Below are 27,124 nucleotides of genomic sequence, written 5' to 3'. Positions count from 1 at the left end.
CCCTCCTGCGGTTTCTCTCGTGTGAACAATGCAGTTGGCGCCCACAAACTAGTGGGGCTTCTGGGGGTGAATTGCAAGAACCTCCTTGGCTCAGTTCAATTAAAACGATGATGGCTGATATGTCTGAGTTAACTACTGCAAGGCAAGAAAGGCAGCAGTTACAACAGTCTATGGCTGCTCTGACAAATTACAGGGCAGATAGCAGACATGTTTCTCCTCTCTAATCCTTTACCCCAAAAAAGGGGGTTGCCTGATATCCTCTCGGAATCTGAGGAGGTGGTCCCAGAGGTGAAAGAGGGGGAGGAGCTGGAATCAGATGTTGAGTTAGATGATTCCTGTGCTGCACAGGATGTAGTCTCACTTATTGCAATAAGAGATGTTTTAAATATTCCTAGCAATGAATCTGATGTACAGCAATCCTTTCTCTACACAGAAAAAGTTACAGGTCACATTTCCTGACTCCAAGGAACTGGGTGACCTTTTGTGAGAGCCACGGACCTTTCCTGATAGTGTCCAAAAAGTGGTTAGCCACCTTCCCATTTGCCCAGCAATGGCGTAAGGTATGGGAAACTCCCAGCGGGAACGCCGCAGTGTCACACCTGTCCAAAAAGCTAGTTCTGCCGGTTCCAGGGGCAACGGCCTTAAAGGAATTTGCAGATCGCAAACTAAAAGCAACTTTAAAATCTATTTATGTTGCAGCAGGGGCATCTCAAAGGCCTGTTGCAGGATGTTGGGTGACGCACGCCATACACACTTGGGCTGGTAACATTCAGGAGGGTCTAGCAGGGGATAAGTCTCTGGCTGACTTAGTACTGCTGGTTCAGTGGATTCAGGAGCCTGACCGCTTCCTTTTATGATACCATCAAAGGAATCTGTTATAAATGCACGTACCTCTACCATGGTAGCTGCACGCAGAGCATTGTGGTTACGCCAGTGGGTTGCGGATTCTGAGTCTAAGAAGACTGTGGAAACCTTACCCTTCACAGGTGATTGGCTGTTTAAAGGTGAATTGGATACCTGGATTTCGAAGGCGACCGCTATAAAGTCCACGTTCCTCCCCTCTGCTATTCCGCCACCAAGGCGCTCTTACATTGGACCTTCTCTGCAGTCCTTTCGAACAGCGTGCTTTAAGGGTAAAGCCAGAGGTGCCTCAAATGCGGCACACGGTTCCAGAGGTATGTCTCGCAAGCCGGCTACCACAGGATCTCAGGACCAGAGTGTCCGTCTTCTGTAGTGGTTTCAGCCCGCAAACCTCTTGGGGAGGAGCTTTGGGATCCAGGATTGGATTCTCGTGACAACGGATGCCAGCCTTCGGGGCTGGGGCACTGTTACCCAAGGGGCACAGTTCTAGGGCAGGTGGTCGGAACTCGAGGCGCGCCTTCCGATAAACATACTGGAACTCAGAGCGATATTCAATGCTCTGCTGCACGGAGCTCATCTGCTCCGAGGTCAAGCCATTCAGGTTCAGTTGGACAATGCCACGGCGGTGGCATACGTCAATCGACAGGGAGGAACAAAGAGCAGGGCCAGAATGAGTGAAGTATCCAGGATTCGCCTTTGGGTCGAAAGGAATGCAAGGGCTGTGTCAATCATTTTCATTCCAGTAGTGGACAACTGGGAAGCGTACTTTCTAAGCCACCACAACCTTCACCCAGGAGAGTGGGACCTGCATCCACAGGTGTTCCAGATGAGAACAGATCTGTGGGGACATCCACAGATCGATCTGATTGTCTCTCGGCTCAACAAGCTTCCATGCTATTGTTCCAGGATAAGAGACCCTCTAGCAGCGGCGGTGGACGCGCTGACTGCAGAGTGGGATTACCAGCTAGTGTACCGGTTTCCTCCGTTTCCCTAACTTCCCTGGATCCTAAAAAGAATCCGAAGAGGGGGTACAGGGAATTCTCATTTCCCCCCCGACTGGCCTCGAAGAGTCTGGTACGCGGATCTTCTGGCCATGGCAGTAGAAGAACCCTGTGCCCTCCCACTACGGGAGGATCTTCTTCAGCAAGGGCCGTTTGTCTACCCGGATTTATGGCTGCTTCGTTTAACGGCATGGCGGTTGAACGGAACATTCTAGCTAAGAACTGTATTCCGGATAATGTCATTACCACCTTGGTTCAGGTCAGGAAGCCTGTCACGTCGAAGCATTACCACCATATCTGTAAACGATGCATCTCCTGGTGGTGAGGGCCAATGATGTCCAGCTGCAGAATTCAATCCAGGGTGCTTCTTGCGCTTACTACAAGCTGGCGTAGATATGGGCCTACGGTTGGGATCCATAATGGTTCAGATCTCAGCCTTGTCCATCTTCTTCCAGAAGAAATTGGCTGCTCTGCCTGAGGTACAGATTGATATGGATAAGTGAATACAAAGACTCTTTGAAGACTTTTGGAGATTGTAAGTATGGAACCAAATTGAATTTAATTGCATTTTATTACCAGTTACAGTGATTTTGTATAAAGTTTTAGGATTGAAATTTCTGTTATCATAGTTACAGATCACAATGGGATAATGCCATATCTTGCTAAATTCAGAGTGAAGTCTGCAAGTGATTGTAAGTGTGATTGGCCGAGGCTTCACGCCGGCAGAGTCTAGACAGGGCCCAGGTAGAAAAGAGGCTCCGGTTAAACTCTCCTATGCTGGATAGTATCAGGGATACTCGCCCACTGTGAAAAGCACCTTGTACACAAAAAGGCCAAGCTTAGCAGAGTGTGGAACACGTGTGCCTGTTCAAAGCCGTGGCACCTGACAAGGTGGTAAGGTTTCCGAAGTGGAGTAATATCTCTATAAACAAGGGGAGCGTCCCTGTTTACCATTGTATTGGACATTGAGGCTGGACTTTAAAATAAAGATTAGCCATTACAATGGGTCAAGAGATGTCCACACCAAAGGGCTCTTCTATGTTAGAGATCCCGCACGGCAGTCCAGCAAGTGTAATGTATCAGAGATATGGAAGTGTGGCTGTGAAATTTCTCAGAAAATGGCATACAAAACAACCTGAAATACCTGTAATAGAAACCTTTGATATGCAGAAATGGACAAACTTAAGGGGTAAAATAAGAAAAAGGGAGCAGTGGAAAGCTTACACACTATGGCTGGAGGCATCTAATGTAACCCCGCCACCAGCCTATGTTGCACAAATGTCCTGTCATGTAGATAATGGAGAAACGTTACAATTACAACCCAGGCATGCTCCCCCACGGTTAGTGCAGGCAATGCCAGTAAAGACACTAGAACAAGAAAGCCCAGACCCACTAGAACACATACTCCCAGCAATAATGGCACTGGCTGGTGCCCCTCCAGTACAGGGGGAAAAAAAAGGTAATAAGGGCTCTAGTAAACCCCAAGACTTGGAAGCATAACACTTACTTGGTGGGGGAAGATGGGATTTTGGTAGCGCAGATGGATTTGTTTGATGGGGATGGCGACTCTGCTGGAATTTACGTTTATGACCCCCTCAGTCAGACATACAAAGCTCAGTACAATAACATGGATGGTAAAACTGTCACACCCACTTTATGCAAAAACAAGCAGAAAAATGTAGTTCCCTATGAAGACAAATTACCAGTAATGGGAGCGCATTTTGCAGACATACACCCATCGAACATTGTGGCTTCTGGCACTCGTAGCACATCCACCCAGGGCAAACCACTTGTAACAATGCCTCTGAGAGTGGTAACTACATGTTCCTTGGTCAAAGGTTGAATTACACCAAATTTGCACAGAATTAGCAGATTATAGATCAAAGCCAGCAGAAGTCAAAACCAAACTCAAGCGCTTGTACAAAGTGCATCAACTAACACATAGTGACATGGCACAATTATTTACTGCTTTGCTCACAACTGAAGAATACAAAAAGCTCGCAACGGACCTAGGGTGGCATAAACAGGGGTTTAAGCCTCCCGTAGACGTTGCTAGAGAAGAGCTGGACCAAGAGTGAAAACATTTAATGACCGCTTTTACAAAGCAGTTTCCTTGCCAGCCCAATTGGGGAAAAATAATGATTAAACAAGGTCCTACGGAAACAGTTAAAAATTATTGGGGCAGATTTAAAACTGAGGTCCAAAATTATGGAGGCATTGAAAATATATATAAAAAAAAAAAAGTGCTTCAGCCCATGTTATCTAAAGCTCTTGTGAAAGGTCTTAAGCCTCAGGTAAAAACCCGTTTGACCATCAATGATCCTCTATGGCGCAAAAAGGGTCCAGAAGATCTGGTCACTCTTGCAATATACCATGAGGACAATTTGGTGGTCAAAAAATTAAACACAGAAACCAAGCTCATGAACCTACAAGTCAAAGCTGCACAAGCCACCTGTGACCTAGCTAATAGACCAATTGATTATAGCATGGGTGCCAGGCAGACAGATCGCAACTTACTTGTTACAATTGTCAGAGGAAAGGACACTTTGCAAGGGACTGCAAACGCCCTAAAAAACCAAGGCAGTCCCAGGCAAAGAAGGGCACCACAAAAAGTAATAAAAATTTACAATGACCGAATACTGCAGCTCCTGTGAAAACCATGACTAATACCTTGTAACTCTCAAAAACCTACTATTGATTTAAAAATGGGAAATTCTAAACATTCTTTCCTGATTAACACGGGTGCTGCACGATCCCTAATAGCGGACAAGGTCACTTTACCTACCACAAACAAAGTTGTACATGCAGTAGGTGTGGCAAACAAAGTAATCCCATTAAGGGAGACACAAGATGTAAAAGTAACAGTTGGACCCTTAACAAGTAACCACTCCTTCTTGTTAGCAGCTGATGCCCCCACAAATTTATTGGGGAGGGATTTACTGTGTAAATTGGGATGCTCAGTATTTTGCACTCCAGATGGGGTATACCTACAGGTACCAAATTCCAACAAAGACTTGGTCACCGATGCACTGCTCAGTGACCCTCCTTCTACAGAAAGGGTAAAACTGAATACCTTGGGTGTACTCCTCCCTGAAGTGTCTGAAATGTTATCAACAATTCCAGACCAGCTGTGGACCACGGGCTCCAATGTGGAAAAAATCCTAAATGCCCCACCAATAAAAGTCAAGCACAAAGCAGGAGCAGTAATTCCCAGTAGACCACAATACCCCTTAAAGCCAAAAGCTGAACAGGGGGTGTTCCCAGTAATCCAAGAATTACTACAACAGTAATTGGTTAAAACCAATAGTTGGTTAAAACCCAGAGCCAGGCCAATACGCCCATCTTCCCTGTAACAAAAAGTAATGGGCGTGGTTATCGCTTAGTTCAGGACCTAAGGGCAATTAATGTAATCGTTGAACCCTTGCACCCAGTGGTACCAAACCCAGCTACCATATTAATGCAGATTCCCGCAGACAGCACTTATTTTTCAGTGGTTAATCTGTGTTCAGCATTTTTCTCCATACCAATACATCCAGACAGTTAGTACCTTTTTGCATTTACCTATAGGGGTAACCAGTACACCTGGACAAGGATGGTGCAGGAATATCTCCATTCTCCTACAATATTTAGCCAGTCCCTTGCGGAAAATCTTCAAAAAACTCATCCTACCAGGTGGATCTACATTAATTCAGTATGTAGACAATTTGTTACTTTGTTCCCCAAATTTTAAAACCTCACTTAAAGACACAGCTGAGCTTTTAAGGTTCCTTGCAACAAATGGACACAAGGTGTCCAAAAAACAAATTGCAACTATGTCAAACAAAGGTGTCATATATAGGCCACTGTTTATCTGAAGGCCTCAAACACCTGTCCCCAGATAGGATTGCAGCCATCCAAAACATAAGGTTGCCCATCAACAAAAAAAAAGCTAAGGGGTTTCCTAGGAATGGTGGGTTACTGTAAAAACTGGGTACCTAACTACTCACAGCTAACTGCACCCTTGTATAAGCTAACCAAGGCTTCTGTACCAGAGCCCCTCATACATACAAAACAAACAGCTATGTCATTTCAACAACTTAAAGATGACCTGACAGCGGCCCCTGCTCTGGGGCTGCCTAACTATAAACAAGTATTTTCTCTCTTTTGTCGTGAACACCTAGGCCATGCCACAGGTGTCCTTACACAGTTTCATGGGGAAAAGCAAAAACCTGTTGCTTATTACAGTGCCCAATTAAACCCAGTAGCACGTGGCCTACCTGTTTGCCTGCGAGCCATAGCAGCAGCTGCATTGCTGGTAGACAAGTCAGCATACATTGTATTGGGCTGTAATCTAAAAGTTTATGTTCCCCATACCGTAGCAGCCCTGCTTACCTGCCAAAAAACAAAACATGTTACTGCAGCACGCCTGACAAAGTGGGAATTGGCCCTCATTATGTTCCTGCAGGCTGTCCTGCATATTCAATCTCCCTTTGTGCTGCCCACAGCTCCTTGGGATCTCAACATGGTTCTGACATTCCTACATTCCTCCTGGTTTGCGTCTGATGTCAGTGGAAGACAAATTCCTCATGTGGAAGACTGTGATGCTCTTAGCCTTGGCTTTCGCTAGGCAGGTTTTAGAGCTGGTTGCTTTGTCCTGTAGGAGTCCCTACCTGGTCTTTCATGCAGACAGGGCAGAACTCAGAACTCATCAACAGTTTCTGCCGAACCACGTAAATCAGCCTATTGTGGTTCCGGCAGCTACGGCCACAGCCTCTCTAAAGGCGTCCTGAGGATTTACATAAAGATGACTGCGACTGTCCGATATTTGGATTCCTTGTTTGTACTCTGACGCTCGCAAGAAAGGTCTTTCTTTTTCATCCACTAGGGGTCACTGGAGTACTCTTAGGCACAATGGTGGTGGCTTTCGAAGCGCTTCAGGTCGGAAGATTTCACTTGTGTCCTTTTTCAACTGGATGTGCTCGCACAGTGGTCGGGCTCGCATCTGCAGATTCACCACGGGGTGAGGTTGTCGCCACGGACCAGAGTATCTCTACTCTGGTGGCTCAAAGTACACAATTTAACCGCAGGGAAACGGTTCGACGCCTGGAATTGGATAATTTTAACGACTGACGCGAGTCTCGGAGGTTGGGGAGCTGTGGTTCAAAATTGTCAGCTCCAGGGTCTCTGGGCAGATCACGAAAGATTGCGGTCTCTAAATGTCCTGGAACTCCAGGTAATTTACAATGGGCTACGACAAGTAGTGCACATGCTCCGGTCTCAGACTGTCCAGGTGCAGTCAGACAACGCGACGGCGGTCGCGTACATTAACAAACAAAGAGGAACGAGAAGCCACATGGCAATGCGGGAAGTAGCTCGAATCCTCATTTGGCCCGAGCATCACCAAGTGATATTGTCTGCAGTGTTCATTCCGGGAGTGGACAACCGGGAGGCGGATTATCTCAGTCGTCGGGATTTTCATCCAGGAAAATGGGCATTAAATCCAGAAGTGTTTCACATGTTGGTCCAAAGGTGGGGTTACCCTTAAGTGGACCTGATGGCATCTCGCCACAATCCCCAAACGCCCCAGTATGTGTCCAGAACGAGAGATCCAAAGGCAGTGGCGGTGGATGCTCTCACAATCGCGTGGCCGTACAGCCTCGTGTATCTGTTTCCACCGTTTCCGCTGCTCCCTCTGTTGCTAAAACGGATCAAAAGAGAGTCCGCCAGAGTCATACTAGTGGCGCCTCATTGGCCTCGGAGAGCTTGGTTCTCGGATCTCCGCGGATTACTCGCAGACGATCCTTGGCCGCTCCCACTACGTCCGGACTTGTTACAAAAGGGTCCGTTCCTTTACCCCGATTTAGCACGGCTGCGTTTGACGGGGTGGCTGTTGAGACCGCCCTCTTAAGAAGAGAGGGCATTCCAGAATCGGTTATAACAACCATGTTACGAGCTAGGAAGCCAGTTACGGCAGCTCATTATTACAGAATTTGGCGTGCCTATATAGGTTGGTGTGAAGCTCGGAAGTTTCCGACATCATCTTTCAAGTTATCCCGTCTTTTGTTATTTCTACAGACTGGGTTAGATGGAGAACTGCGTTTATCTACACTAAAGGTGAAGGTCTCTGCTTTGTCAATTTACTTTCAAAGACGATTGGCTCTATTGCCGTCTGTACACACCTTTCTGCAAGGTGTCCTCAGAGTACAGCCTCCATTCATTCCACCTACAGCGCCATGGGACTTGAATCTGGTTTTAGATTTCTTACAGTCTTCATATTTTTAACCCTTACAACAAGTGGATATTAAGTTTCTCACTTGGAAAACAATTTTTTTCCTAGCCTTTGCTTCGGCAAGGCGTGTTTCAGATTTGGGTGCCTTGTCATGCAAGCCACCGTATTTGGTTTTTCATGATGACAGAGCGGAACTTCGGAAGAATCCCGCTTTCTTACCAAAGGTAGTGTCATCTTTTCACATCAATCCACCAATAGTAGTTCCTGTGTTAACAGGACAGTCTGGAACTCTGGATGTGGTACGCGCATTACGCTTTTATGTATCCCGAACGTCTACAGTTCGTAAGACGGATACGTTGTTTGTTCTCTATGATGCTGCCAAGATGGGTTGGCCAGCTTCTAAGCAGACCTTATCCAGATGGATAAAACTGACTATACGTCAGGCTTACCTTCATGCTAGGTTACAGCCGCCTACATCAGTAAGGGGCGGCTGGTCGTGGAGCTTCTACGACGCAGCTTTGCCGTGCAGCTACATGGTCATCAGTGCACACGTTTGTGCGCTTTTACAAGTTTGATACGTTTGCGGCATCAGCTTCTAGCTTTGGCCGCCTAGTCTTACAGGTGCCAAACAGCTCTCCCGCCCACAGGGGAAGCTTTGGTACGTCCCAAGAGTACTCCAGTGACCCCTAGAGGATGAAAAAGAAAATAGGATTTTGGTACTTACCAGGTAAATCCTTTTCTTTGAGTCCATAGGGGGCACTGGACGCCCACCCAGAGCAGTTTACCCGGTTTGTGGTAAGTTCAGGGGATCTTATGGTAACACACTCTCACCGACTGGTTCAAATTATCAAGTTCTATCGGTTATGGTGTCAACTGTTTAGTTGTCAGTTACGTTATGTGTCAACTTTATTGTTGTCCGTTATGTTATATGTAATTCTCCATTGTCGACCTCTCTATCGCTCTTCGGCTCAGTAAAAAACACTGAGGTACTCTGGGAATATGGAGGGGAGGAGAGTTACTAAATTTAAATATTCAGTGCCCTGGTTCTGCTAAAGCCGTCCATATCGAAAAGAAAAGGATTTACCTGGTAAGTACCAAAATCCTATTTTCTGCTTCCAAGCAATCCATCGCCCGTTGGATTAGGGTACGCTTCGGTGGCCTTGCCTGTTCCTAGGTCTGTCCAGGCCCACTCTACCAGGGTCTGTGGGTTCTTCCTGGGCGGCTGCCTGTGGTGTCTTTGCTTTGCAACAATGCCGGTCACTACCCGGTCGGGGACAAACACGTTTGTCAAGTTCTACAGGTTTGTTACCCTGGCCGCGGAGGATGTCCAGTTTGGAAATACTGTTGCAGGCGTCTCAGCACGTTCCCACCTGTTCTGAGAGCTTTGGGACGTCTCCATCGTAATTCAGTATTCCCAGTATCCCTTATGGATGAAGGAGAAAAGAGGATTTTAAATGCCTACTGGTAAATCCTTTTCTCGTAGTCCATAAGGCAGTCATGTCCAAACTGTGGCCCTCCAGCTGTTGAGAAACTACACATCCCAGCATGCCCTGACACAGCTTTAGCATTCTCGGACAGCAAAACTGTGTCAGGGCATGCTGGGATATGTAGTTTCACAACAGCTGGAGGGCCGCAGTTTGGATATGCCTGCTATAAGGGATACTGGGTGCCCGCTTCTGTGCTTCACTTTCCTGCAAGTTCTTGTTCTTGTGTGAAGTCGTTAATTTCAGCTGTTTTCTGGTTTCACTAGCGGTTGCTAGTTTTGTTGTTGCTGTGTTCTGGTTCATTACTCTCACCACTCGTGTCTTATGTTTCCTCCTCTCAAGTATGTCTTCTCCTTCGTACACATTTTTCCTAGACTGAGCTGTGAGGGAGGGCATAGAGGGGAGGAGCCAGCACACCCTGTTGAAGTGCACGGTCTCCTTTGGTCCCCATCTATACCCATCGTAATTCAGTGTTCCCAGTATCCCCTGTGGACTAAGAGAAAAGGATTTACCGGTAGGTAATTAAAATCCTCTTATTTTATGGAGGAAAGGTTGAATCAGTCGTGATAGGGTGATCTATAAAGATAAACCTTTTGTATCCGATCCAGAAATAGGTGTTTCTGGTGGACACAATTTTCTCTGGAATTTGCAACAAATGTACCACATTCTTCCCATACCTATGCTTCCTTGGATTCTCAAAAAATAAGAGGGGTCGTATTCTCATCCTAGTGGCTCCTGACTGCAGGAAAAGTCATTGTCTTAAAATTGTTGTAGATCTGTCAAGGTAGCTTTTTACTCACACAAGCCCCCCCTCCCCCCCCCCCCCCCCTCCTCAAGCCAGGAGGCAGTAGTTTTAGACACCAGTGAAGTTGTATTAAACAAAGTGTGCAACATGTGGCCTTCCAGCTGCTGTGGAACTAAACATCCCAACATGTTCTACTACAGGTTTGCAATTAGGACATTCTAAAGCTGACAGGGCGTGCCCCCTGCCTGTTTATACATGCTGTAATGTGTGGTCAGCACTGCAGACCAGGGGCTGCATCCACCACTACTGGTTAGCATTTCAGAGCTGAGGACAAAGTTGTACACACACGTTTTTCAACCCATGTTGAAATTCCACCCAATTGAAGATATTTAGTATTCTTACTTTTCCTTATTTTACTGGATATGGTCTGGCCTAATTTTGGTTTCTTGGCGAATATTAACCCAAATGTGGTGATGCAAGAAGGATCCCTGCTTTTTTGCGGTTTTGTAGTATTGTCCCCATATTCTCACCATACCATCTACATGGTGTAACTGAAAACATGATTCTTCAGACCACATGTTTCCAGTCATTTACTATCCAGTTAATGAGCAAACTGAAGGCATTTCATGATGATTGCAGCAGATAGCAATGGCGTACAGGCAGACCTTCTGGTTCTGTAGCCTATGTGATGTAATGTTAACAAACTGTTTATTAGGAGGTCATCTGAATTGGTACTTAATTGACATTATCCATAATTTGATGCAGTGTTGCTCATCTGTGGGACTGAACAAGTCTGCCCACTCTACATTCTGCTTGAGCATCCAGTAGCTCTTTATGACAAAATCCTTGTACTCGGATCTAGTTTTTCATCTGCTGGTTTTCTTTGTATACTTTTACAACTGGCGTCCTTGATTAAGTTACTTGTGCAGCCACTTAACTAATGCTCGTGCTGCTGCAAGCTTCAACAATCGTTCTATGTTCCTAGTCCATCACATTATGTTCACCCATTATTTTAGGAGTGATGCGCTCCATTAGTTTCTGCATAGCTTTGCATCAGGTTTTCATACAGTGTCAGACATCCTATGTCGGCAGCATCTGCTGAATTGCTACTTTGCATAAAATCGCCTGGTGGTCATAATAATTTGGCCACTCGGTGTATATTTACCCTTTTTCTGCCAAATAAGTGTGTATCTTGTGCAGTACAGAACTTCACCAGAGTCGAATTTGACTTGGAAGGTTTGGCCCATCTATTTTTAGAGTGTACCATCCCTTTAGGGGCAGCTTTGGAAGGTCACAGTGCTTCCCCAATTGTCTGATAAATGGGACTTTCCTACTTGGGTTAAATCTATGTCTCCGATTCCATTGGTATACACTGCTGTAGTCCCACCACCAGGGGTATTCATCACGCGGCCCTCCAGCTACTGTGGAACTATACATCCGAGCTTGCATTGCCATGTTTGCGATTAGGGCCTGCTAAAACTGTCAGGGTATGCTAGTATACACTATTAATGATTTAATAGTTACATATTGGAGAATTGTTTTCTCTACCCTAACTTTTGGATATTGGTTCATACTGAGGCTCTCTGGTGGAGGAGCTTTCATAATTTTGTGCAGAATTCAAATACCTTTACCCGCCCCAGTGCATCCTCCCCCATGATTATTGAAATTGTTTTTTGCCAGTACTCTTCAGGTGTCCCTGTTTCCCACCAATGCCACAGTCCTGCACATTTCTCGTACAAATGGGCATCCTAATCTGTCAGTTACCATCCATATATGTTTTAACTTATGCTACCAAAGCTTGCAGCTGCTTTGAGATCTTGCAATGAAAGGTGTGGCTGTGAAGAGAACAGTCTGTCAGGCACTACCTCATATCTTAGAGGTGCAGTCTTGTCACCAGGTCCTGGCCTGCAGCACTGCTTGGAGTGGGGAGATGATGCTGGTGTATGAATCCATATATATTTAATGTACTGTGGTATACAAGTGCTGGCTGATCATTTTTAGTCTGTGTAGAATTGCATTAAGCTTGTTTATTTACATCTCCACAACATTTGTTCTAATAAACTTGATGGTAACAAGTGAAAAAAATGTCTTGCATTGTGAATTCCTTGTACTTTTAGGAGGGTGAAGAGGGAATCATCTCTTATGAAGATTGTGGCATCAGACTTACAGTGTCCTATCATCTCAAGGATCTGGAGGGATCGCCGCCTGCACCCCAAGTTGGAGACAAGGTGACTGACTTTAATTTCAAGTAAAATTGCACCATTTGCAGCTAATGTGTTTGCAGTTTATATTAGTGAGACTCAATGATACAGAACATCAAAAATGAGATCATACTGGAAATAGAAAGGACAGAAATCTTCACTTCATTGTGCAAAAATCTCTAGTGTGGTGTTTAGAGGATACAGTTGTAACAGGAGTTCTTTAGCTAGTAGATTTAATCATAGTTTAAAATTAAATATTTAACTTTAGCGCAATGTAAAATAGCACTTGCCTGTCCTGTAGCTCCCATCTTCCTTTGCGGACTAGTCACTGAATACAGAGTCTGAAGCAGACTTCCTGTGTGTCACAAAGCAGATGCTATGAACATGTTTCTCTGACGTCCTAGTGGATGCTGGGAACTCCGTAAGGACCATGGGGAATAGCGGGCTCCGAAGGAGGCTGGGCACTCTAGAAAGAATTATGACTACCTGGTGTGCACTGGCTCCTCCCACTATGACCCTCCTCCAAGCCTCAGTTAGATTTTGTGCCCGGCCGAGGTTGGATGCACACTAGGGGCTCTCCTGAGCCTTTAGAGAGAGAGTATAGAAATTAGGTTTTTTATTTTCAGTGAGACCTGCTGGCAACAGGCTCACTGCAGCGAGGGACTAAGGGGAGAAGAAGCGAACCTGCCTGCTTGCAGCCAGCTTGGGCTTCTTAGGCTACTGGACACCATTAGCTCCAGAGGGATCGACCGCAGGCCCAGTCCTTGGTGTTCGGTCCCGGAGCCGCGCCGCCGTCCCCCTTACAGAGCCAGAAGCAAGAAGAGGTCCGGAAAAGCGGCGGCAGAAGACATCAGTCTTCACCAAGGTAGCGCACAGCACTGCAGCTGTGCGCCATTGCTCCTCACACACACTTCACACTCCGGTCACTGAGGGTGCAGGGCGCTGGGGGGGGGGAGGTGGGGGGGCGTCGGCGGCGCCCTGAGAAGCAATAAATACACCTTGGCTGGCAAAAATACAATATATAGCCACAGAGGCTATATATGTGGTAAATACCCCTGCCAGAATCCAGAAAAAAGCGGGAGAATAGGCAGCGGAAAAGGGGCGGAGCTATCTCCTTCAGCACACTGGCGCCATTTCTCCCTCACAGCTTCGCTGGAAGGAAGCTTCCTGGCTCTCCCCTGCAGTCTACACTACAGAAAAGGGTAAAAAAGAGAGGGGGGGGGGGGGGGGGCACTAAATTTAGGCGCAATATACAGTTATATAGAAAAAGCTGCTATAGGGGACATAACTCAGTTAGTCCCTGCATTATATAGCGCTCTGGTGTGTGCTGGCATACTCTCACTCTGTCCCCCCAAAGGGCTTTTGTGGGTCCTGTCCTCTGTTAGAGCATTCCCTGTGTGTGGGCTGTGTGTCGGTGCGGCTGTGTCGACATGTTTGATGAGGATAATGAGGTGGAGACTGAGCAGATGCCTTTAGGAGGGATGTCACCCCCTGCGGGGCAGACACCTGAGTGGATGTGCTTATGGAAAGAAATGAGTGCACGTATAGACTCTTTACATAAGAAATTTGACGACATGCCAAATGTGGGACAGCCGACTTCTCAGCTTGTGCCTGTCCAGGCGTCTCAAAGGTCATCAGGGGCTCTGAAACGCCCGCTACATCAGACCGCAGACGCAGATGTCGACACTGATACTGACACCAGTGTCGATGACGATGAGTCTAACCTGATGCCCACTAAGGCCATTCACTGCATGATTGAGGCAATGAAAGAGATGTTACACATTTCTGATATAAATACAGGTACCACTAAAAAGGGTATTATGTTTGGGGAGAAAAAACTACCCGTAGTTTTTCCCCCATCAGATGAATTAAATGAAGTGTGTGAAGAAGCGTGGCTTTTCCCTGATAAAAAATTGGTAATTCCTAAGAAGGTACTAATGGCGTTCCCTTTCCCTAGGGTGGATAAAGCGCTCACACGTTTGTCTAAAAAGGTGGCACCACCGTCTCCGGATACGGCCGCCCTCAAGGAACCTGCTGATAGAAAGCAGGAGGCGATCCTGAAGTCTGTATACACACACTCAGGCATTATACTTAGGCCAGCTATTGCGTCAGCATGGATGTGCAGTGCTGCCGCTGCGTGGTCAGATAAACTGTCAGAGAATATTGACACACTAGACAGAGACACGATCCTGTTAACCATAGACCATATCAAAGACTCAGTCTTATAAATGAGAGATGCACAGAGGGAAATCTGCCGGCTGGCATCAAAAGTAAGTGCATTGTCCATTTCTGCTAGGAGAGGCTTATGGACTCGCCAGTGGACAGGAGATGCAGATTCTAAAAGGCACATGGAAGTTTTGCCTTATAAAGGTGAGGAATTATTTGGGGATGGTCTCTCGGACCTAGTTTCCACAGCAACGTCTGGGAATTCAGCATTTTTACCCCATGTCCCCTCACAGCCTAAGAAGGTGCCGTTTTATCAGGTTCAGTCCTTTCGGACCCAGAAAGGAGCCAGGTACGGTGGGGGGCCGCCTCAAGAAATTCAGCGATCAGTGGGCTCGCTCACAGGTGGATCCCTGGATCCTTCAAATAGTATCTCAAGGGTACAAACTGGAATTCGAGGCGTCTCCACCCCACCGGTTCCTAAAATCTGCCTTGCCGATTGCTCCCTCGGACAGGGAGGCGGTGCTAGCGGCAATTCACAAGCTGTATTCCCAGCAGGTGATAATCAAGGTACCCCTACTTCAACAAGGCCGGGGTTACTATTCCACACTATTTGTGGTGCCGAAACCGGACGGTTCGGTGAGACCCATTCTAAATTTGAAATCCTTGAACACATACATAAAAAAAATTCAAGTTCAAGATGGAATCGCTCAGGGCGGTTATTGCAAGCCTGGAGGAGGGGGATTACATGGTATCCCTGGACATCAAGGATGCTTACTTGCATGTCCCCATTTACCATCCTCACCAGGAGTACCTCAGATTTGTGGTACAGGATTGCCATTACCAATTCCAGACGCTGCCGTTTGGACTGTCCACGGCACCGAGGGTATTTACCAAGGTTATGGCGGAAATGATGATACTCCTTCGAAAAAAGGGAGTTTTAATTATCCCGTACTTGGACGATCTCCTAATAAAGGCGAGGTCCAAGGAACAGTTGTTGGTGGGAGTAGCACTATCTCAGGAAGTGCTGCACCGGCACGGCTGGATTCTGAATATCCCAAAGTCACAGCTGTTTCCGACGACACGTCTACTGTTCCTGGGTATGATTCTGGATACAGTCCAGAAAAAAGTATTTCTCTATCGTCCTAAGTGGATGCTGGGGTTCCTGAAAGGACCATGGGGAATAGCGGCTCCGCAGGAGACAGGGCACAAAAAAGTAAAGCTTTTACCAGATCAGGTGGTGTGCACTGGCTCCTCCCCCCATGACCCTCCTCCAGACTCCAGTTAGATTTTGTGCCCGAACGAGAAGGGTGCAATCTAGGTGGCTCTCCTAAAGAGCTGCTTAGAGAAAGTTTAGCTTAGGTTTTTTACTTTACAGTGAGTCCTGCTGGCAACAGGATCACTGCAACGAGGGACTTAGGGGAGAAGTAGTGAACTCACCTGCGTGCAGAGTGGATTTGCTGCTTGGCTACTGGACACTAGCTCCAGAGGGACGATCACAGGTACAGCCTGGATGGTCACCGGAGCCGCGCCGCCGGCCCCCTTGCAGACGCTGAAGAGAGAAGAGGTCCAAAATCGGCGGCTGAAGACTCCTGAGTCTTCATAAAGGTAGCGCACAGCACTGCAGCTGTGCGCCATTTTCCTCTCAGCACACTTCACACAACAGTCACTGAGGGTGCAGAGCGCTGGGGGGGGCGCTCTGAGAGGCAAATAAAAACCTTATTAGAGGCAAAAAATACCTCACATATAGCCCACAGAGGCTATATGGAGATATTTAACCCCTGCCTAACTTCAAAAATAGCGGGAGACGAGCCCGCCGAAAAAGGGGCGGGGCCTATCTCCTCAGCACACAGCGCCATTTTCTCTCACAGAAAAGCTGGAGAGAAGGCTCCCAGGCTCTCCCCTGCACTGCACTACAGAAACAGGGTTAAAACAGAGAGGGGGGGCACTGATTTTGGCGATATTGTATATATATAAAAGATGCTATAAGGGAGAAACACTTATATAAGGTTGTCCCTATATAATTATAGCGTTTTTGGTGTGTGCTGGCAGACTCTCCCTCTGTCTCCCCAAAGGGCTAGTGGGTCCTGTCCTCTGTCAGAGCATTCCCGGTGTGTGTGTGCTGTGTGTCGGTACGTGTGTGTCGACATGTATGAGGACGATGTTGGTGAGGAGGCGGAGAAATTGCCTGTAATGGTGATGTCACTCTCTAGGGAGTCGACACCGGAATGGATGGCTTATTTAGAGAATTACGTGAGAATGTCAACACGCTGCAAGGTCGGTTGACGACATGAGACGGCCGACAATCTATTAGGACCGGTCCAGGCGTCTCAGAAACACCGTCAGGGGTTTTAAAAACGCCCATTTACCTCAGTCGGTCGACACAGACACAGACACGGACACTGAATACAGTGTCGACGGTGAATAAACAAACGTATTTCTCATTAGGGCCACACGTTAAGGGCAATGAAGGAGGTGTTACGTGTTTCTGATACTACAAGTACCACAAGAAAGGGTATTATGTGGGAGTGAAAAAACTACCTGTAGTTTTTCCTGAATCAGATAAAATAAAATGAAGTGTGTGATGATGCGTAGGGTTACCCCGATAGCAAATATTGGCGTTATACCCTTTCCCGCCAGAAATTAGGGTACGTTGGGAAACACCCCTTAGGGTGATAAGGCGCTCACACGCTTATCAAGTGGCGTTACCGTCTCCAGATACGGCCGCCCTCAAGGAGCCAGCTGATAGGAAGCTGGAAAAATATCCTAAAAAGTATATACACACATACGGTGGTTATACTGCGACCAGCGATCGCCATCAGCCTGGAGATGCAGTGCTGGGTTGGCTTGGTCGGATTCCCTGACTGAAAATATTTTATTCATGTAGAGCATTTAATAGGATGCATTCTATATATATGTATGTGAGATGCACAGAGGGATATTTGCTCTCTGGCATCAAGATAAGTGCGTTGTCCATATCTCCCAGAAGATGTCAGGGACACGACAGTGGTCAGGTGATACAGATCCCATACGGCAGATGGAAGTATTGCTGTATAAAGGGAAGGAGTTATTTGGGGGTCGGTCCATCGGACCTGGGGACCACAGCAACAGCTGGGAAATCCAACCTTTTTTACCCCAAGTTACATCTCAGCTAAAAAAGACACCGTCTTTTCAGCCTCAATCTTTCCTTTCCCATGAGGGCATGCAGGCAAAAGGCCAGTCATATCTGCCCAGACATAGAGGTAAGGGAAGTAGACTGCAGCAGGCAGCCCTTTCCCAGGAAAAGAAGCCCTCCACCGCGTCTGCCAAGTCCTCAGCATGACGCTGGGGCCGTGCAAGCGGACTCAAGGTGGGGGGGTAGTCTCAAGAGTCTCAGGGCGCAGTGGGATCACTCGCAAGTTGACCCCTAGATCGTACGAGTATTATCCCAGGGGTAAAGATTGGAGAGTCGAGACATCTTCTCCTCGCAGGTTCCTGAAGTCTGCTTTACCAACGGCTCCCTCCGACAGGGAGGCAGCATTGGAAACAATTCACAAGCTGTATATCCAGCAGGTGATAATCAAAGTACCCCTCCTACGACAAGGAAAAGGGTATTATTTTTCCACACTATATTGTGGTACTGAAGCCAGACGGCTTGGTGACACATAGTCTAAATCTAAAATGTTTTGAACACTTACATAAAAGGTTCAAATCGAGATAAAGTCACTCAGAGCAGTGATAGCGAACCGGAAAAAAAAGGGGACTATATGGTGTCCCTGGACATCAAGGATTACCTCCATGTCCAAATTTTGTCCTTCTCATCAAGGGTACCTCTGGTTCGTGGTACAGAACTGTCAATATCAGTTTCAGACGATGCCGTTTGAATTATCCACGGCACCCCGGGCCTTTTTACCAAGGTAATGGCCGAAAAGATGTTTCTTCAAAGAAAAAAGGCATCTAAATTATCCCTTACTTGCACGACCTAAAAAGGGCAAGTTCCAGAGAACAGTTGGAGGTCGGAAGAGCACTATCTAAAGTAGTTCTTCGACGGCACGACTGGATTCTAAATATTCCAAGAATCGCAGCTGTTTTCCGACGATACGTCTGCTGTTCCTAGGGATGATTCTGGACACGGTTCAAAAAAAGGTTTTTCTTCCCGAGGAAAAAGCCAAGGAGTTATCCGACCTGTCAGGAACCTCCTAAAACCAGGAAAGGTGTCTGTACATCAATGCACAAGAGTCCTGGGAAAAATGGTGGTTTTTTACGAAGCAATTCCATTCGGCAGATTCCATGCAAGAATTTTCCAAAGGGATCTGTTGGACAAATGGTCAGGGTCGCATCCTCAGATGCACCTGCGAATAACCCTGTCGCCAAGGACAAGGGTATATCTTCTGTGGTGGTTGCAAAAGGCTCATCTATTGGAGGGCCGCAGATTCGGCATACAGGATTTGATCCTGGTGACCACGGACGCCAGCCTGAGAGGTTGGGGAGCAGTCACACAAGGAAGAAACTTCCAGGGGGTATGGACGAACCTGGAAAAGTCTCTTCACATAAACATTCTGGTACTAAGAGCAATCTAAAATGCTCTAAGCCAGGCGGAACCACTCCTGCAAGGAAAACCGGTGTTGATTCAGTCGGACAACATCACGGCGGTCGCCCATGTAAACAGACAGGGCGGCACAAGAAGCAGGAGTGCAATGGCAGAAGCTGCCAACATTCTTCGCTGGGCGGAGAATCACGTAATAGCACTGTCAGCAGTGTTCTTCCCGGGCGTGGACAACTGGGAAGCAGACTTCCTCAGCAGACACGATATTCACCCGGGAGAGGGGGGTCTTCATCCAGAAGTCTTCCACATGCTAATAAACTGTTGGGAAAGACCAATGGTAGACATGATGGCGTCTCGCCTCAACAAGAAACTGGACAAGTATTGCGCCAGGTCAAGAGATCCACAGGCAATAGCTGTGGACGCACTGGTAACACCTTGGGTGTACAAATCAGTATATGTGTTTCCTCCTCTGCCTCTCATACCAAAGGTATTGAAGATTATACGGTGAGGAGGAGTAAGAACAATACTAGTGGCTCCGGATTGGCCAAGAAGGACTTGGTACCCGGAACTTCAAGAGTTGGTCACGGACGACCCGTGCCCTCTACTTCTGAGAAGGGACCTGCTACAACAGGGTCCCTGTCTCTTTCAAGACTTACCGCGGCTGCGTTTGACGGCATGGCGGTTGAACGCCAGATCCTAAAAGGGAAAGGCATTCCAGAAGAAGTCATTCCTACCTTGATTAAGGCAAGGAAGGAAGTCACCGCGAAACATTATCACCGCATTTGGCGAAAATATGTCGCGTGGTGCGAGGATCGGAGTGTTCCGACGGAGGAATTTCAACTGGGTCGTTTCCTACATTTCCTACAATCAGGATTGTCTATGGGTCTCAAATTGAGATCTATTAAGGTTCAAATTTCGGCCCTGTCAATATTCTTCCAAAAAGAATTGGCCTCAGTTCCTGAGGTACAGACTTTTGTTAAAGGAGTACTGCATATACAGCCTCCTGTGGTGCCTCCGGTGGCACCGTGGGATCTAAATGTAGTTTTAGATTTCCTCAAATCCCATTGGTTTGAACCATTGAAAAAGGTGGATTTTAAATATCTCACATGGAAAGTGACTATGTTACTGGCCCTGGCTTCCGCCAGGAGAGTATCTGAATTGGCGGCTTTATCTTATAAAAGCCCTTATCTAATCTTCCATTCGGATAGGGCAGAACTGAGGACTCGTCCGCATTTTCTCCCTAAGGTGGTATCAGCGTTTCACCTGAACCAACCTATTGTGGTGCCTGCGGCCACTGGCGACTTGGAGGACTCCAAGTTGTTGGACGTTGTCAGAGCCTTAAAAATATACATTTCAAGGACGGCTGAAGTCAGAAAATCTGACTCGCTGTTGATACTATATGCACCCAACAAGTTGGGTGCCCCTGCTTCTAAGCAGACGATTGCTCGTTGGATTTGTAACACAATTCAACTTGCTCATTCTGTGGCAGGCCTGCCACAGCCTAAATCTGTTAAGGCCCATTCCACAGGGAAGGTGGGCTCATCTTGGGCGGCTGCCCGAGGGGTCTCGGCATTACAATTCTGCCGAGCAGCTACGTGGTCGGGGGAAAACACGTTTGTAAAATTCTACAAATTTGATACCCTGGCAAAAGAGGACTTGGAATTCTCTCATTCGGTGCTGCAGAGTCATCCGCACTCTCCCGCCCGTTTGGGAGCTTTGGTATAATCCCCATGGTCCTTTCAGGAACCCCAGCATCCACTTAGGACGATAGAGAAAATAAGAATTTACTTACCGATAATTCTATTTCTCGGAGTCCGTAGTGGATGCTGGGCGCCCATCCCAAGTGCGGATTATCTGCAATACTGTACATAGTTATTGTTAACAAATTCGGGTTATATTGTTAAGGAGCCATCTTTAAGAGGCTCTTTCTGTTATCATACTGTTAACTGGGTTTAGATCACAAGTTGTACGGTGTGATTGGTGTGGCTGGTATGAGTCTTACCCGGGATTCAAATTGCCTCCCTTATTGTGTACGCTCGTCCGGGCACAGTACCTAACTGGAGTCTGGAGGAGGGTCATGGGGGGAGGAGCCAGTGCACACCACCTGATCTGGTAAAAGCTTTACTTTTTTGTGCCCTGTCTCCTGCGGAGCCGCTATTCCCCATGGTCCTTTCAGGAACCCCAGCATCCACTACGGACTCCGAGAAATAGAATTATCGGTAAGTAAATTCTTATTTTCTCCCGGAGGAGAAAGCCAGGGAGTTGTCATCTCTAGTCAGAGACCTCCTGAAACCAAAACAGGTATCGGTGCATCACTGCACGAGGGTTCTGGGAAAGATGGTAGCTTCTTACGAAGCAATTCCCTTCGGCAGGTTCCATGCCAGAATCTTTCAGTGGGACCTGTTGGACAAATGGTCCGGATCGCATCTTCAGATGCATCGCTTAATAACCCTGTCTCCAAGAACCAGGGTGTCTCTACTGTGGTGGCTGCAGAGTGCCCATCTTCTAGAGGGCCGCAGGTTCGGCATACAGGACTGGGTCCTGGTGACCACGGATGCCAGCCCTCGAGGCTGGGGGGCAGTCACACGGGGAAGAAACTTCCAAGGACTATGGTCGAGTCAGGAGACTTCCCTTCACATAAATATTCTGGAACTAAGGGGCATTTACAATGCCCTAAGTCAAGCAAAATCCCTGCTCCTACACCAGCCGGTGCTGATCCAGTCAGACAACATCACGGCAGTCGCCCATGTAAATCGACAGGGCGGCACAAGAAGCAGGATGGCAATGGCAGAAGCCACAAGAATTCTCCGATGGGCGGAGAATCATGTACTAGCACTGTCAGCAGTGTTCATTCCGGGAGTGGACAACTGGGAAGCAGACTTCCTCAGCAGACACGACCTCCACCCGGGAGAGTGGGGACTTCATCCAGAAGTCTTCCAGATGCTGGTAAACCGTTGGGAAAAACCACAGGTGGACATGATGGCGTCCCGCCTCAACAAAAAGTTAAAAAGATATTGCGCCAGGTCAAGGGACCCTCAGGCGATAGCTGTGGACGCTCTAGTGACACCGTGGGTGTACCAGTCTGTTTATGTGTTCCCTCCTCTGCCTCTCGTACCGAAGGTATTGAGAATAATAAGAAAGCGAGGAGTAAACACAATTCTCGTGGTTCCGGATTGGCCAAGACGAGCGTGGTACCCGGAACTTTAAGATATGATCTCAGAGGACCCGTGGCCTCTGCCGCTCAGACAAGACCTGCTACAGCAGGGGCCCTGTCTGTTCCAAGACTTACCGCGGCTGCGTTTGACGGCATGGCGGTTGAACGCCGGATCCTGAAGGAAAAAGGTATTCCGGAAGAAGTCATTCCTACGCTTATTAAAGCCAGGAAAGATGTTACGGCAAATCATTATCACCGCATATGGCGAAATTATATTGCATGGTGCGAGGCCGAAAAGGCCCCAACGGAGGAATTTCAACTAGGTCGATTTCTGCATTTCCTGCAAGCAGGAGTGAATATGGGCCTAAAACTAGGCTCCATTAAAGTACAGATCTCGGCTCTGTCGATTTTCTTTCAAAAAGAACTAGCTTCAGTACCTGAAGTTCAGACGTTTGTGAAAGGAGTGCTGCATATTCAGCCCCCGTTTGTGCCTCCTGTGGCACCTTGGGATCTCAACGTGGTGTTGAGTTTCTTAAAATCACATTGGTTTGAGCCACTAAAAACCGTGGATCTGAAATATCTCACGTGGAAAGTGGTCATGTTATTGGCCTTGGCTTCAGCCAGGCGAGTGTCAGAATTGGCGGCTTTATCATGTAAAAGCCCTTATCTGATTTTCCATATGGATAGGGCAGAATTGAGGCCTCGTCCCCAGTTTCTCCCTAAGGTGGTGTCAGCGTTTCACCTGAACCAGCCTATTGTGGTGCCTGCGGCTTCTAGGGATTTGGAGGACTCCAAGTTGCTAGACGTTGTCAGGGCCCTGAAAATGTTTCCAGGACGGCTGGAGTCAGAAAATCTGACTCGCTGTTTATCCTGTATGCACCCAACAAGCTGGGTGCTCCTGCTTCTAAGCAGACTATTGCTCGCTGGATTTGTAGTACAATTCAGCTTGCACATTCTGTGGCAGGCCTGCCACAGCCAAAATCTGTAAATGCCCATTCCACAAGGAAGGTGGGCTCATCTTGGGCGGCAACCCGAGGGGTCTCGGCTTTGCAACTATGCCGAGCTGCTACTTGGTCAGGGGCAAACACGTTTGCAAAATTTTACAAATTTGATACCCTGGCTGAGGAGGACCTGGAGTTCTCTCATTCGGTGCTGCAGAGTCACCCGCACTCTCCCGCCCGTTTGGGAGCTTTGGTATAATCCCCATGGTCCTTACGGAGTTCCCAGCATCCACTAGGACGTCAGAGAAAATAAGAATTTACTCACCGGTAATTCTATTTCTCGTAGTCCGTAGTGGATGCTGGGCGCCCATCCCAAGTGCGGATTGTCTGCAATACTTGTAAATAGTTATTGTTAACTAAAGGGTTATTGTTGAGCCATCTGTTGAGAGGCTCTGTTGTTTTCATGCTGTAAAACTGGATATAGTATCACGAGTTGTACGGTGTGATGGGTGTGGCTGGTATGAGTCTTACCCGGGATTCAAAATCCTTCCTTATTATGTCAGCTCGTCCGGGAAAAGTGTCCTAACTGAGGCTTGGAGGAGGGTCATAGTGGGAGGAGCCAGTGCACACCAGGTAGTCATAATTCTTTCTAGAGTGCCCAGCCTCCTTCGGAGCCCGCTATTCCCCATGGTCCTTACGGAGTTCCCAGCATCCACTACGGACTACGAGAAATAGAATTACCGGTGAGTTAATTCTTATTTTTTGCACTATGCCTACACAGCGAAGGTGGTCAGTCTGTAGATGGCGACCTTAGACAAGTTGTTACTACATAGTAGATTTCAACTTTAAACTACAAATTTTGCACTATTCCATGATAGTAATTTACTCCAAAAATGCATATAAAGCACTGTGTTTTTTCGACCAGTCACAAAAACTGCACTTTTTGCCCATTTTTAGGTCAAATTTACATTCGACCTATACAATACCTGTGCCATTTTTTTCAACTGGTCCAAAAATCCGGCACTGGCGAAAACTGTGTATCAGAAAATTTGCAGCTGATATGTGTTTTGGCAAATTTGCGGGCGTTTTTGCCAATTTTTAAAGCCGTTTTAGCCCATGCCGATTTGACAATGTTAAACAGCATGTGCGACAGTGGATTAAATGGGCAAAAAGGCCCACAGTTGAATACCCTGTGTAGAATTAGTGCTATTTTTTTGACCAGCTCTGTCTCTAAAGTACCTGCTGAAAAAAAAACACTGCTGACACTTTATTTGTCCAGGTGGAGTTTAGCATTTGTGAAGCCAAAAGGACTGGTCAGCAGAGTGCGGTTTCCATGAAAGTTCTAGGACGCAATTCTAGCAGCAAGAGGTTTTATGGTTATGTGGCTACGCTGAAAGATAATTTTGGATTTATCGAAACTGCAAACCACGATAAAGAAATCTTTTTTCACTATAGGTAATTACTGAACAGATTTTTTTTTTTTTTATATATATAATGGTAGTTCTATTAAATTCATTCTAATGTTAATGAGCCTATTCAGATTTTATTTACACGACCACATTTAACTATCTTTGAATAATTAGACATAAATATGTATAGAGCCTTTCAGTATGTAATTTTTTTTTATTTTTTTATTTTCTGCATCTAATTTATCGCTCAAACATAAAGTGAGTATTCTGGAGATGTGGATAAACTAGAGCTGGGGGATATGGTGGACTACAGCTTGTCCAAAGGCAAGGGAAACAAGGTCAGCGCTGAGAGGGTCACCAAGGTTCATCAAGGTAAGATTGTGAAGACTTCTCAAAAATGAAATAAATAAATTGGGTGGCCCCTAGGCACTTGGTGCAGTTTGGCAGTGAAATAAGTTTCCAATCAGACCTTGACTGAAAGCTTTGCCTTTATTTTGGCCTTTGCCTTTAACGGTAATTTGTTTTGTGTATAATTACTGAATTGAATCAGATTTGTAGAAGGCAAATCTGTGTCGGTTGAGGTTTACATCTAGATGGGCATTTTATCATTTATCATTTATTTTACATGCCATGTAGGCTTGTGGTTAGTCTTTGAAAGTTCCCCCCCTTTATGGAATTTGAGTGTAGTAGAACTAATTCATCAGCTTACGTTGACTAGTATATGTATGTATGTATGTATGTATTTATTTATATTGGGGGTAATTCCAAGTTGATCGCAGCAGGACATTTTTTAGCAATTGGGCAAAACCATGTGCACTGCAGGGGGGGGCAGATATAACATTTGCAGAGAGAGTTAGATTTGGGTGGGGTGTGTTCAATCTTGAATCTAATTTGCAGTGTAAAAATAAAGCAGCTAGTATTTCTTTTTCATCCACTGGGGGTCACTGGAGTACTCTTGGGATATGGACGGCCTCCATAGGAACAGGGCACTGAATATTTAAATTTAGAACACTCCACCCCTCCATATCCCAGTGTACCTCAGTGTTTTTTCTGTGCTCAAGTAGCAACAAGGTCTGTGGCTTAGTCCACAATTATTTTGAATATTTTTATTTTTTAAGTTAATATTTTTTCTTTTTCATACACATCCCTTTCCCCCTTCCAAAAGGCAGCTGGCTGCGTTCTTGGCAAGCGGAGGCAGAGGTCAAAAGAGGTATAGAGGCGTTACCTTACGGTGGCGAGAAGTTGTTTGGTCCTGAATTGGACAAATAAATTTCTGAGGCCACGGGAGGAAAGTCTGTTTTCTTACCATTGCCTCCACCGGTACCAAGACGGAGGTACTCTGGACCTGCGTTCAAATCCTTTAGACAACAGGCTTTTCGCGGACGTGGCAAACCAACACAAGTCGTCAGGACGCTAAGATCACCGACAAGCCAGTACTTACACATTCCGATTTGGCAGCCTCATCAGAGGTTCTTGCGGTTTGCAATACGCCAAAACCATTACCAGTTTCAGGCTCTACCATTTGGCCTATCTGCAACGCCTCGGGTATTCACCAAAGTGATGTCTGTGATGATAGCTCATCTCAGATCCCTGGGAGTGACAATAGTTCCGTATTTAGACTATCTGCTCATCAAAGCTCTGTCTCAACAGATGCTTCTCCAACATGCGCTGCTAACGTACAATGTACTGGTTCACCACGGTTGGATTGTCAACTTCAAGAAATCACATCTCATTCCGTCTCAACGCCTTCAATTCCTAGGTATAAATCTCGATACGGTAAATCAAAGAATTTACCTACCACAACAAAGTACAGATTATTCGCCATCTGGTACAATTAGTGCTCAAGCCACGCACAGTCTCGGTACATTTGTGCATTCGCCTCTTAGGAACAATGGTGGCGGCTTTCGAAGCGCTTCAGTTCGGAAGATATCACTCACGTCCATTTCAACTGGATGTGCTCGCACAGTGGTCGGGCTCGCATCTGCAGATTCACTACAGGGTGAGGTTGTCGCCAAGGGCAAGGTTGTCTCTGCTCTGGTGGCTCAAGGTACACAGTTTAACCGCAGGGAAACTGTTCGGCGGCTGGAATTGGATAATTCTAACGACGGACGCGAGTCTCAAAGGTTGGGGAGCTGTAGTTCAAAATTGTCAGCTCCAGGGTCTCTGGGCGGATCACGAAAGATTGCTGTCTATAAATGTCCTGGAACTCCGCGCAATTTACAATGCACTACGACAAGCAGTACACATGCTTCGCTCTCAGACTGTCCAAGTGCAGTCAGACAACGCAACGGCAGTCGCATACATCAACAAACAAGGAGGAACGCGAAGCCGCATGGCAATGCGGGAAGTAGCTCGAATCCTCAATTGGGCAGAATACCACCAGGTGATATTGTCGGCAGTGTTCATTCCGGGAGTGGACAACTGGGAGGCGG

The 27,124-nt window shown here is 46.8% G+C and overlaps 1 protein-coding gene across 3 annotated transcripts in view; it reads left to right on the top strand.

The window, feature by feature from the left end:
- Positions 1-27,124, top strand: part of CSDE1 (cold shock domain containing E1) — a 281,875-nt gene that overhangs the window by 201,670 nt on the left and 53,081 nt on the right. For all 3 annotated transcript variants that reach the window (XM_063955435.1, XM_063955436.1, XM_063955434.1), the window contains 3 exons: positions 12,417-12,527; positions 24,563-24,738; positions 24,952-25,064. In XM_063955435.1, the coding sequence (XP_063811505.1) occupies positions 12,417-12,527; positions 24,563-24,738; positions 24,952-25,064 (400 nt within the window). The remainder of the gene's footprint in view (positions 1-12,416; positions 12,528-24,562; positions 24,739-24,951; positions 25,065-27,124) is intronic.

Source organism: Pseudophryne corroboree, chromosome 2 (assembly GCF_028390025.1).
Source record: "Pseudophryne corroboree isolate aPseCor3 chromosome 2, aPseCor3.hap2, whole genome shotgun sequence".
Classification (NCBI taxonomy): Eukaryota; Metazoa; Chordata; class Amphibia; order Anura; family Myobatrachidae; genus Pseudophryne; species Pseudophryne corroboree.
Note: the sequence above shows the minus strand (reverse complement) of the source record. Positions and strands in the feature narration are given on the sequence as shown.